The sequence below is a fragment of the Myotis lucifugus genome, unplaced genomic scaffold (genome assembly GCF_000147115.1).
Source record: "Myotis lucifugus unplaced genomic scaffold, Myoluc2.0 scaffold_497, whole genome shotgun sequence".
NCBI classification, from domain to species: Eukaryota; Metazoa; Chordata; class Mammalia; order Chiroptera; family Vespertilionidae; genus Myotis; species Myotis lucifugus.
The window spans coordinates 449,482-462,668 of record NW_005871545.1 but is presented as its reverse complement, the minus strand read 5'-3'; the positions used below and the strand labels follow the sequence as shown (position 1 = coordinate 462,668).

The following is a 13,187-nucleotide window of genomic DNA, read 5'->3' as shown; positions in this document are numbered from 1 at the left end:
AAGAGGGTTATGAAGGAAGAGAGGGAACAAAGACACCGGGAGGAGAGGGAAGATAGATTTTTTTTTTTCCCCAAAACACATATAAGGGGAAACCCCGGGTTTTTTCTCCCCACGCGCTCTGGCTCACAATTATATTTTCTTCAGCAAGAAATGCTCTTGTTCATCCTCTTATTAAATCTTATCTACAATATGTGTAATCATTAATTTCTGGTACATTGGGCTCACTCTGCGGGCAGGCACTGTTCTGAAAACGTCTGTAGTGCAGAAGTGCATTGAATCTTTACCACAGTAGGGGTGGCCCTATTTTTTATCCCTTTACAGATAAGAAGAGCACAGGGAAGCTGCATGCCTGCCTGGGGCTCAGAACCTCAGCTGACTGCACAGCTTCACAGGCGCCAAACGGGCACGGCCGGGCGGGGTTCCGTGAGCTCCGCTCTGTGCAGGGAGCTGGGGCCCCGAAGTTAGTGCCCTTCGGCCAGGAGGACGGAGGCACAGCTTCCTCCACGGACCCTGCAGAGCTGCAGAAATACGACCATTTTCTATCTGGACCATGAGGTAAATGTGACTAAAAACAAAACAAAAAGACCAGGAGTGCATTGTTTTGAAACAAAGCTCAAATCCCACTATTCCGTAGTCTGCCCTGACCATCAAGCACAAAGCAACATCTACTCCAGCGGTTCTCAACCTGTGGGTTGCGACTCCTTTGACGGTCAAACGACCCTTTCACAGGGGTCGCCTAAGACCATCCTGCATATCAGATATTTACATTACGATTCATAACAGTAGCAACATTACAGTTATGAAGTAGCAACGAAAATAATTTTATGGTTGGGTCACAACATGAGGAACTGTATTTAAAGGGCCAGAAGGTTGAGAACCACTGATCTACTCCAATTGTAATGAACAACTAGTTAGTTATTTAACATGAGACAGCTTCTCCTACCTAGTTGGCAAAAGCAAGAATGTGGACTTAGATAAGATGATGTGAGTTTTTCCCAGCAATATAATTTTACAGTTTCCCCCTCCCACTGCCATCATGCACTACTCCTTAAATCGTCCATTATTATTTATGTCTTCCTGGGTAAAATACAGATATATCATGAGCCACTTGCAGACAAACATCATAGTCTACGTCTCTGTATCATGCACACAGGTACATTATACCAAAGGCATATATTTATCCACAGAAATTGCCTAAAGAAATTCAAGATGTATACACCAAAATCAGATTCTCCATCTCTAGCTTAACCTTGAATACTAGAGAATAGAGAAATAATGCTGCCTGTGAGGCTGTGGCTCTGAGAGGATAGAAGACCTGAAACTCTGTAGGGCACCTTTTTGTTTGGAAGACTTGCTAGACTGGACAGTTGTAAAATTCCCTCCTTCCTCCGATAACCTGCTCATTGACCTTTGCATCTTCATTTACATTGCACTTGGAGTTTGACGATGAACCTGAACTTACTCCCTCCTCCAAAATTCAACGAGCCCTTAATGATGGCCAGCTGTACACCAGGACCGCTCAACACCCACAGGTGTTTGGGTACAAGCCTTCCTGGGATGGGAGCTGGCTATGTAAAGGTAAGAAGACCTCTCTGGATGGACACAGGCGGAAAGGCAATCACCATTCCCTATGGACATCCTTGGCGGGGGAGGCTCTCCGCCTGGTTTCTGAATACGTAACCAACCCATGAAGGCTGGATCGGCCCCTCATTCGCCCACCACTCAGAAAGGATTTCTTGGCGATCTCCTGAAATGAGGGATTCTGAGAACCCTCCCCAGGAGTGAAAATAACCTTCCCTTCCTGTTTACTGGAGAAAGCCACAAAATCAGACGTGCAAAGTCCGACAAAACGTTTCATTTCCAGGCCACTTGACTGGTGCACAATCCCACTCTCCCCACATCCTTAGGGAGCCGGTTCCGCTCGGTGCGGTGATGCAATGGGCTGCGGGGCAGCAACCTTCCCCGCAGGCTGGCACCTACCAGGGCTTCCTTGCCTACGGTCAGCACCGAGGTGTAGGCTTCCAGGTACACGCGGCTGCAGCGCCTCACCACTTCCAGGCCCTTGACCGTGATGTCCTTGGCGTCTCCCAGGCCCAAGCCGACCAGGTACAGCATGTCAAAGCCCAGGGGGGAGGGAGCCTGCAGGACAGATGGACAAGAGAGACAGGTGTCAGCTACCCCGAGGACACCCGACGTCTAGCGATGCGCACGAAGAGGGAAACCAACACGGCACCTGGCGGCCCCGCGGGCCCCGGGGTGAGGCTGTGGCACCTGACGCCCCGCCTCCTCAACAAGGATCGGGTGGGAATCACTGTTCCTGAGCAGCCCCACCCGCTGCCTCTCCTGCTCCCCGACCAGCAGCAGACCCTCACCCGGCGAGAGCGTCGGCGTCGGGCCGGGTGCTCCCCAACTCGCTCCCTGCAGCCTTTCCGCGGGAGCAGCAGCCAGGGGTGGGTTCGCGCCCAGCCGGGACCCACGCCGCACGCTTCACCTGCGGAGCCGCCAAGCGCCGGCGCGTTCACGGCACTTTACGACAGCGCGCCGGCTTCCGCGCCCGTGAGCGGGGCGGGAGGTCGGGTCAGCAGGTCAGGGCCCGGCTGGAGCTGAGGTGACCCGCCCGCGGCCGGGACGCGGAGGTTAGTCCGCCCGGGACCCCAGCGAGGCTTCTGGGGAGGGACGAGACCAGTGGTTCCGCATCCCTGTCGGAGCAGCGGGTACATGGGGGAGCCCTGCTCCTCCGGACACGATGGAGGGGGAGAGGGGAGGAGGGAGGGGAGGGACTCCCGCCTTTGCCCGGGGTTACGCACAGTTCCTTTCCCGCCGTTTTGTTCTGTTGTCGTTCAGCCGCCTGTCTCCCCGCTGGGGGTCTGCTGGGCACCCCGGGCCTCCCGCCTCCCCGCTGAGGGTTCCGCTGGGCACCCTCGGCCGCCCGCCTCCCCGCTGAGGGTTCCGCTCGGCACCCCCGGCCGCCCGCCTCCCCGCTGAGGGTTCCGTTCGGCACCCCCCTGGGCCGCCCGCTTCCCCGCTGAGGGTTCCGCTGGGCACCCCCCGGCGGGTCGCGGGTCTGATTTTCTCGGGTTTGTCCCCTGACCCGATTCGGAGAGTCCCAGGGGCGTGGCGGCACCGGCCTGGGTCGCCCTGGGCGTCGGGCAGCCCAACCCCTCCTGCCCGAGGGGACTTCGGCCTCCCCGGTGCTTCCACGGGGGAATTCCTCCCGAGGCTCCGACGTGGCTCCGCGGGCGGAGGGGTCCTGTTTACCGTAAATGCCCTCGGTCGCTGGTGGCGTCATCCCAGACCGATTGCTGATCTGAGGGCCTGGTGTTGACTATTCAGAATTCTCCCGCCGCTTCCCCGCCATGCCTTGACTTTTTTCCTGGGTTCCACCCACCCTTTGCACTTACACACTTTTATTTTATTTATTTTATTGATGTCAGAGAGGGCAGGAGAGGTAGAGAGAGAGAGAAACATCAATGATGAGAGAATGATGGGTCAGCGGCCTCCTGCACGCCCCCCACTGGGGATCGAGCCCACAACCCGCCACGTGCCTGACCGGGAGTCCGACCAGGAATCCCACCGCGACCTCCTGGTTCATAGGTCCACCCCCAACCGCTGAGCCACGCCGGCCGGGCTGCTCTTACACACTTTTAACGAGCGATTCCACCCATTCTCCTGCGGATCCATCCCTCACACCATAAACAAAGATTGATTTCAAAGGCATGGAAGATGTCAATGGAGAAACCTCCTAAAAGTTTTATAACTTCCAGGAGAGAACCTAGGAGGAGGCATTTGTGACCTTATTTAGGCCGACTGAAGTCACCGCGCCTATGCAGTAGAGGGGATGGGACCATCCCCGAGGCGTTATTGGGAGGATACACAGAAAGGGCTCAGCACGGCGCCAGGCAGTTGGTAATAGTGGCGGACGGAGAGATGGAGTTTGGAATTTTACAGTTATCTGGTGTCCACCAGGCTATGATATGACAGTGAGCCTCCTTTATCCCACCGGGGTTGGTTCTCATTCTTTTTCCCATTCACAAAAGTTCTATGAAATAATGTAGGTTCACTCATCATAGACCAATCCTCTAAATACAGTGTTTTATTGGTTCACAAAGGGTCATTTTAAGCAAACATGATTCTACTCTGATACATTGGTTTTGAGAAAAACTTTCATTCCTATCACTCTGCCATTGAGTTTTGGGCAGTAACCTTGGTTGGCAACAAATAAATGTGGACCCAGCAATTTGTTCATGCTTAAAGTAGAAGGTGGCCACGTTAAAGTAATGTTGCAAGTGGAGTTTATTTCTTAGTATTTTAGTAAGCAGTCTACCAGTGAGCGGATGAGATGTGCATTTGGGATTAAAAAAAAATTAAATTTTTACACTTTTTATATAGATGCTCCACACCAATAAGAAGGAAAATTGTATTCATACAATATGATACTAGATGGACAACAATGAAAAAGAACAAAGTTCCTCGACAAGAAAGGACATGGAGCAGACGATACCATGGAATGGGCCGTAGCTTGTGTATAGCAAAGTCCACAAAATCGTAAGTACAGTTTGACAAATTTTTGCATATGTGTACAGCCATGTACCCACCTCCTAGATCAAAATACAGCCCATTCCCAGCGTCACAGAAGACTCCCCTGTGTCCTCCCGTACATGCCTTCCCCTCCCCGAGGTAACCGTTATCTTACCTTTAGTACCATAAATTACTTTATTCTTATAAATGGAATTATAATACAATGTACTCTTTCATATCTGGCTTCTTTGGCTCAACTTTATTTCTGTGAGATTCATCATGTTGTTTTATATAGCAGAACTTCATTCTTTTTTCTTGCTGAATAGTATTCCATTATATGCATGTATCATGTTTATTTATTTCTCTTCTTATTTTTCATGGATGTTTAAGATGTTTAGTTTCGGGTCCATATGAATAAATCTGATATGAACATTGTTATATCTTCTGTTGGACATAGCACTCATTTCTGTTGGAACATATACCCAGGAATTTAATTGCTAGGTTATAGGATGCATGTGTTTCTAGTCTGGTAAATAGTGTGAACAGTTTTCCAAATGTGCAACTTACATTCCCACTAACTGCTAGTGAGAGTTCCAGTTTCTCCATATCTTTGCCAATACCTAGTGCTGTGTGTGAGTGCTTTGAATACTAGTGGGTGTGTAGTGGTATGTCATTGGGCTTGTAATTTGCAGTTCCCTAATGATCAGTGGTGTTCATCACCTCATATCTAATTTGTCTAAGTAATTAAAAAAATATTTTTAAGGCAAAAGTGTTTATCTCCCCACCACAGTGTCCTTTAAGTAGTGAGTCTGTGCTCGTGAGTACCCGCATTTCCAATAAGGTGCTCTCTGTAAACGGGCCTTGTGTGTGCGCACAGGAACTGTGTGTGCCTAAAGAGTCAGGGTGCCCCCTCTTTCTAGCTCTGTTGCCAGTAACTATGTGAGTTGGGACCATTTTGCTGTTCTGAGATGAATGCTTTAATCTGGATGAGTTCTAAACCACGCTCACTGTAGGATTCAGAAACCTCCGTCTGGAAGAAGTGGATTAGAATGGAAAGACTAGATCAGTAATCAACCTGGGCTCTTTGCGGGCCTTTGCTTTATTTCATGGTCTAAACCCCAGTAAGTCTCTTCTTCCCCCTCCTCCTCTACCTTCCTTGAGCAGATTGTGATTTGAAAATAAGCAATTCTAGAATCCTTTCAGCATGGAGATTAGCAAAACAATATATAAAATTTTAAGACCACATAAGTTGTCGTTATTAAAAGTGTGTGCTAATAGGTAATAAGCTGTGTCGATCTTGAGTTATTCAGATTTAGCCATATGGTCACTTCCGATACTTATAGACTGTTTTTCTTCCCCTCCCCCATGTATATCTAGAATCTTTTCAACTACAATTAAACCCTTGTCAATATCAAATTGCAGGATTTCCACAGACTTCATTTACTTGGAGTGGATTCAGTTTCACATTTTCTAAAACCTAGGCAGGCCTGGGATATGATTCACCCTAACCTCATTTCCTTGCATTTTACTTTGTTTATTTGGTTTTCTGTTTGTTTTGCAGCAATATTCTCTGTTGTAACTTTGAGTGACAGTGTTTCTTTTCAGCATTTTAAAACAACTCACCATCAGAGCTCATTAAGTCTTTTGAAAATAGTGACTTATTTGGATCCCGACCCATAGAGAATCTACTGTATTTTAATCATACCTTTGCTTCTGGCTATTGCTGGTCTTTGGTCATTCACTAAACAATACTTGACAAAATTCTGACAGTAGTGTAAACAGTGTTGCTTATTCCATGTACACCAACTGCAGGAACAGGGGAAAGCTGTGGTCTGGAGCCTGCCTGGGCTTTGGAGTCAAGTGGTGTGAACCCTTGAAATCAGACTCCTCTTATTAGCAGTGTAACCTTAGGAAAGTCCCCGAGTTCTCAATTGTATTTGTTGCGTGCAAAAGTCAGATAATAAAGGTACTTCCCTCATCGGGCTATCATGTGGATTGAATGGGGTAATACTACACATTTGAACAGCTTTGAAAAGTATCTTGTACTTAGAAATCATTCATTAAATGTCAGTTTCCTTTATAGATATTACTGTCTTTAGGGTTTTCGTGAGGATTAAATGTGATGATATAAGTAAAGTATGTCAAAAGGCCTGCTGATATTACTACCAAACAAAGATTTTCCTCTGGCCAGTTGGTTCTACACGATTTCTGTGTATTAAGTAAAATTGCACTTTAGGACACCCCCCCCTCACCCACCCACTCAAAAAAGTGAATTTGCAAGTAGAATATTTGGTGCTCAGAAAACCTGGATTTCCAGGCTAAAGCTTAAAGCTTTTAATAGTTATAATGCAGCTGAAATGTTATGTGTAATGAAAGGAAGCAGTAACTGGTATTAATATGTTTTCAAAAATAAATAATTAAAATTTTGAAAATAAACATTTTTTATTAAATAATGATGTGATGACATGTTTTAGTTTCTAATAATTTTGTCCTATGGCCAGTTAAACTCCATCAGTAGTTGGGGTTTGGGGACATGGTGGTGTGAGACTCTGGGACTAATTCAATTCTTAAAGAAGCTGTAAAAATTCTTTTTATTTTCTTTATTACAAAACTACATTAGTTTCAGGTAACACTTCAAGAATCTGTAAGAATTCTTACATAGAAGTTACTAATAGAATCATACTAATCTTGATACTCGCATCACTTACCTGTGGTCTGGGCCCCTGTCTGGCCTCCCGGTGTTTCTCAGTAATAGAGTGCCTTGCCTTGTACCTGCATTTTTCTCCCGTATTATTTCAAGAGGTTGGACCAGGCAACTGGTTGTAGTCTGCTGAGAGACTTGATTTCTTGCCCTTGGTCCCTTTTGAGTACCCTTTTGCAAACAAGACCCTCAGAAAGCTAGGTCCCTCCCTGTGGGAACTGTCAGGGGCACTGAGTGCAGTTGAACGGGTTGTGCACTGTACAGTCTCAGGAAGTGCCATCACGTGGACGCCAGACGACCTGCTCAGCTGGACGTGGTGGCCCAGTGATTTGTTCACCGGGTGTGCTCCTGCTTGAATAGCTACTCTGAACCGCGTGCTACTTGATATTTATTTATTTATTTATTTCTGCTTTAAACGAATGGTTCATGCCAGACCATCGCATGCTGAAATGGCGCTTTCAAAGGGTGGTCTTCTCTGGCAGCATGTGCAAAGATCCTCGCCTGTCTTCCATTATTTGGTATCGTCTGCGTTGCATCTTGCTTCTGGTCAGTTTGTCTGGTCAGTTTGTCTTGATTTTCACAGCCACTCGTTGCTAGGTGCTGTGTCTCTTCCTGGGCCGCTCCTTCCCTGCTTTATCCCACAGGAATCTTACCCTTTAAATGCTAACTTAGGAGCCCCTTGTCTGGGGTGCCCTCCCACCTTACCTAAGCTGCAGTTTCTTCCCTTGCTCTTTTGATTCCCTGTAATATCTTATTAGTCTTGCATGTTATTTCTCTAGTTAGACTAGATTTTAAGGCAGAGGGCCGTGTTTTGTGTGTCTGCATGGTCTCTGTACACCTGCGTTCGTGCTTTGCTCATAACAGGTACCACGTGAATGAGTGTAGAACGACTTGGTGAACGTGCGGCCTAACAAGAGCCGTCCAGTTGGGATGCACTTAGTGGACTTGAGGGGAGAGGCGAGGCCAGGGAGGTGATTGCGAACACGATCAGTGATCATGCGTGAGATGACACTCAGTCTGGAATGTTCGAAATCGAGTTGAGATGCGTTGACTGTATAAATCAATGTGCATGACCATGAACACAGTTAAATTGGAGGGGAGCACAGGGATTGATTAAAACCTGATATTTCTTACTCTTAGAAGTTTATGTCAGATGTCAGGAAAATAAATTCAGATCAAGTTAACAGTAATCTGCATTCAATGTAATCACGCATAAAACCACAAAGAAATGGATCCTAGACATGTCTCACTTAGTCTTTCCAGGGCTGTGCTAACATTTAATTGCTGTGAATGTAAACTCCACTTCAGGGTGAAATTCCTACAAAACTGAAAGGAGATGTGGGATTTTTCTTCCCTGTTGTAACCAGCTGGACACATGACTAGCGAGGCATGGAGAGAGTTGAGATTATTACTCATTTCTGCGAGTCGTTGGCAGTACTTTTACATCCCTCTCCCAAAGCCTCCTGAGAGCTAGACTTCCTTTTTTTCATGAGGATCACATTTTTGAGAGATTCTTGCGCATTCGGGAGTGTTCACCACTTGCAGAGATTTAGCCTAAATCCTTGCACAACTAATTTGAAGCCCTATAATAACTAACTGGCCCTTACCGTGCCTTTCAGTACAAAAAAACATTTTTCGAGTGTCATGCATAGAGCAGTGTGTTCTGTTCTCTCGGGACCAGGGAGAAGCACAAGTTACCATCTCCACCCTCTAGAGATGACACCGAGAGGGGAATGCAGCATTCATGGCTGCGCTCCCTGGGGTGACCTGACCATAGTGACGCCTGCTGTACACACGCACCAGCTGCACAGCGGGAAGAGGGGAATGAGGTTGATATGCTCGACACTGCTCTAATAGCTTGGTCTAATTCTGCTCTTTTTATAATATCCAGGTAACACATGGAACCTCTTTCTGGATGCTTGACGGGCCCCAGATAACCACAGTTGATGTGTGTCGTGGTTTTGGGGGGACTGTTGGTAGGGTGTTGTCCAGGGATCCTAACTCGGTGCAGATGGCCAGCCTTGCGGATGGACTTCAGCCTACAGACGTGCTGACAGGATCCTTCAGGCTGCCCAGACATGTTTCTGAGTGTGGACTGATCCTAACTACGTCTACCGGTTTCTGAGACACAGAGCTGGCTGCCATTTTGTCAGCTGTACTGGTGTTTGGGGAGAGACAAAGAATGAGTATTCTACTTAGGGCATTCCTTCTCTTAGCTGCCAGTTTGAAGATACTTGATGAGCATTACATCCAAATAGGTAAGTGAGTATAATTACTAGACTCTGGGAAGACATAGGGAAATGTCGATCTTCCACCCAGCACACTCACTAATGGAATCCTTCTGAGCCCTGCTTCCTGGGCTGATGTTTTCATATGGTCTCTCTATGCATTAAAGGCACTGGCTGGGCTATAGTCTGACTGCCATTCCTTACTACCGGGAAAAGTTCCGTGTGATATGTGGATACATTTGGCCAGCTCTCAGTCCTTCTAGGCTCATCCCTCTATTGCAGTCTATATTTTCAGTTTTGATATTTATACCGAAGGTCTCATCCCTTCTGCAAAGCAAGAGCCCAAAAAAGCTAGGTCCTCCCCTGTGGGATCTGTCAGGGTGACGGAGTGCAGTGAACCGATTGTGCACTGCACGGCCGCAGGAAGTGCCACTCACATGGACGCCATACGACCTGCTCAGCTGGACGTGGTGGCCCAGTGACCCTTGTTCACCTGCTGTGCTCCTGCTTGAATCTCATGTTACCTGATATTCTTGGTTTGCTTTTGTCCCTGGGAATAGTCTACCTTGGAGTTGAACTTCATTGTTGTCTCTAGTCTCCCCCTACCGATGTGGTTTTTTTCCAGGAATACAGGGTTCCTCATCTTGTGTGATGAGCATGACTCCTTACCTTTCTCTGGATTGCAGTGCATCTCTTCTCCCTCTTTCACAGAGAACGTGTCTCATCTATAGCCTCTTCCATAGTTCTGCCTACTCCTCCCTGCTGGCTTTTCCCTTCTGCATATTAGAGTGTACCCGACTCAATGGTCAGCACCCCCTTCCTCTGAGTTTTGCCCCATCTGACTGTTTCCAGTACAACTCAATGAGAGCCTAGGAGGGCTTATCCACTCCCGTGGCTCCACGGTCACTGTTAAACTTATGGTTTCCTAACTTCCTGTTCTCTGAATGGATGTTGTCTGGAGCTCTGGCCAGATGAAGAGTTTTCTGCTGTTAGGGGGGCTGCACCTCCTTTTTTCTCTGGTTTGGACTTGCTGTGGAGAACAACCAGTGTATGAACCGTGCAGCCCCTCTCTGTACCTGGCCAGGGTCAAGTCAACTGCACTTGGCAATAACCTACCCGTGGCCCCTGAAGAAGTGTTCCTAGGAGATCAGTGTCCTGGAACCTCGGTGCCTGAAGGCTTTTATGAATCCTGATACCGTCCCACTGGTTGTACCATTAGGATTGAGGTCCTTCCAGGGGATCGTCTCCTTTTTATATCTGATTTTTAAGTCAATGTTCTCCACTCTTGAAGCTTCAGTACCTGTGGCCTGAGCTATACCCCGCCACCCAGCTCCTGTAAGAGGAAGCACAGGAACTGTTGCATATAAACAAGGTGGTCCCCCAAAAGATCAGGAATAGCAAATTTATACAGTGGAGAGACAAGCAGAAATTCAAGAGCGATGCTCAGTTTTGCTACTTTAAAAGTCACCTGGCTGTTCTTGCTCCACCTGAGAGTTCAGAAGCTGACAGAGCCCCACAGCTGTGACATAGGAGGACTGCTGTTAGGGGCCGGAATCGGCCTCAGGACCCTGTTTGTTATCTTAAGTTTTTAAACATTTTAGATTTGATTTTTAATGGAATGAATCTTTGTGGTTTTACAACCCTTTACCTAGAAGGGCCTGCCTCTGTTTTTAACCTCATACGTACTTTCTAATAAAATTTTTTTGAATTCATGGCATTCCTGTCTGTATTTTCACTTGCAATTTCTTTCCTGAGCTGCCAACCCAGCTATTGAACCACAGGTCTGCTGCACTTAGTGTTCCACTAAGAACTGAACCTCTTCCCACCAGACATGCTTTCTTCCCCGGTCGCCTGCAGTGGGGAGCGCACAGCCGCACCGAGCCCTCAGCCTCGCTGGTGCCGACCCCTCAGGTGCATATGTCGCTTGGTTCTAATTCCTCATTCCAAGGCCTCCTGTTTTCCTCCAGAATTACCTCATAACTTCCTAAAACTCATTCCAGGCTCCGGGGACATATAATCTATTGTAACACTGCTCTAAATATTTTTTTCTAAAACACTTTATTAGCTTGAAATCCTTAGTGCTTCCCAGCACCTTGAACATAGAATCCAGACTTCTCATCGTGTGTATAAGGCCTTTGGTGTTCTGGCCGGTGTTTCTCTAACTGCAACTCTGACCTCTGCTGTGTGCCACTTACCTGCAGTCGGGACTGAGCCACCCCCCCGCCCCCCACCCCCAACCTCCACACCACCTCTCCCGAGCGTGCCCCTTCCTCCTGGGTGCTCCCTGCTCAGCTCTCACACTTCAGTCCAATGTCACTTCTTCCAGGCCCTGCTTCTCTTCCTCATCCACTTACCTGGCAGGGACATTCTTCCTGTTTCCTGTTCATTCCATGGCACCAAGCATTTCTACTGTCCATGTTGGTCCGAGTCTTCCCTAGACTGGAAGCTCCCTGACGGCAAGAACTATGTCTTATCTTTGTGTCCTGTCGACTAGAATGTACCTGTGCAACATACTTAATAAAAGTTTGTTGGATAAAAATGTGTCTGGTATCTGAGTTCTTCACAAATAATTACTGTTATCCACAATTACAATGCTTTTTACACAGATGTTATAATGCAAAATAGGTTTCCTCTCAAAATAGTCACAACTGTTGAATCAAAGAGCTTTGAGATAAGAGAAAGTAGGTCAGGCAAACAAGTGGCAGTGAATACAGGAGACCTGACACTAGCTGCAGACCTGACACTAGCTGCCTCAAGTTACGCCCAACTTCAAAGGTGAAGGGCCCCGTCCTCCACAAAACCGCCCTCATTTCACACACCGCTGCAAGCCTGGGAATCCCCAGGGCTACCCTCACTTCTTAGCTGCTTACAGATTTGGGAGGTTCCCAAATAATAGACCTATCACTGGGGAAATTCCAAGATTTAAAGGCTACCTTACAGGAACCTGGAAAAAGGGGCACCCACATTCTTTATCCAGCAGTCAGAGACCATCGGAAAACAAGCCTGGCCGCTGGAACTAAAGCTTTGCAAAACGTAAATTGTGTTGATAGTCCAGATCCGTGTTCATTTGTCTGTTTTACTCATATCAAGAAAGGACCACGATTCGGAGGAAATGAAACAGGCTCTCGAGATGCCTGCACTCCTGTGTTCATAGCAGCGTCATTCACAATACCAAGATGTGGAAACAACTTGAGTGTCCATCCACAGGTGAATGGATAAAGAGGTGTACATATGCAGCTATGAGGAAAGGAAGTCCTGCCATTTGCAACAACCTGGGTGGACCTTGACATTATGCCAAGCGAGAGAAGTCAGAGGCAGAAAGTACTAAGTAGTGTCACTTACCACTTGGAGTGCGGGTGAATTTCCCGCCAAAATATAAGATGGCTCTGTCTTTTGGTTTTGTTCCATCCACCAAAAGGGTGGATTACAAACAAATATTTGGTAATACGCAGTTACAATCGGCCCGAGTTTACACGTTTCCCGCACTCCACCGCAAATCTATATGAACCGAGTTTTAAGACGGCTCCCTCGGAGTACGCGCAATTCACGCGAGCCGACTTAACTCGTTTCCCGCACTCCAAGTGTTACATGTGGTATCTTAGAAGTCAAATGCGTAGAAACAGTAGAAAAGCGATTGCCAGGAACTACGGAGTAGGGGAAATATGGAAAGGTGGGTAAAACTTCGTTTTAGTTACAAAATGAATAAGGTCTGAGGATCTAATGGGTAACATGATTATAGT

General features: G+C 47.2%; 1 protein-coding gene and 1 long non-coding RNA gene across 5 annotated transcripts in view; one reads left to right on the top strand and one right to left on the bottom strand.

Annotated features, from left to right (window-relative positions):
* Positions 1 to 2,506, bottom strand: part of DPH5 (diphthamide biosynthesis 5) — a 19,130-nt gene extending 16,624 nt beyond the window's left edge. For both annotated transcript variants that reach the window (XM_014446040.2, XM_006103632.3), the window contains exons 1-2: positions 2,373 to 2,506; positions 1,981 to 2,139 (exon numbers count right to left, since the gene is read on the bottom strand). In XM_014446040.2, coding sequence (XP_014301526.1) covers positions 1,981 to 2,115 — 135 coding nt within the window. In that variant the 5' untranslated portion in view covers positions 2,116 to 2,139; positions 2,373 to 2,506. The remainder of the gene's footprint in view (positions 1 to 1,980; positions 2,140 to 2,372) is intronic.
* A 37-nt stretch (positions 2,507 to 2,543) lies between these two features.
* Positions 2,544 to 11,677, top strand: LOC106694520. Of its 3 annotated transcripts, none has more exons than XR_002826470.1 (4): positions 2,544 to 2,636; positions 4,390 to 4,545; positions 9,111 to 9,477; positions 11,215 to 11,677. It is a non-coding gene; the product is annotated as an uncharacterized LOC106694520 (long non-coding RNA). The 3 variants fall into 3 exon arrangements; XR_002826469.1 differs by having other exon boundaries at positions 11,203 to 11,677; XR_002826468.1 differs by lacking the exon at positions 11,215 to 11,677 and having other exon boundaries at positions 9,111 to 11,164.
* Positions 11,678 to 13,187: the final 1,510 nt, after the last annotated feature.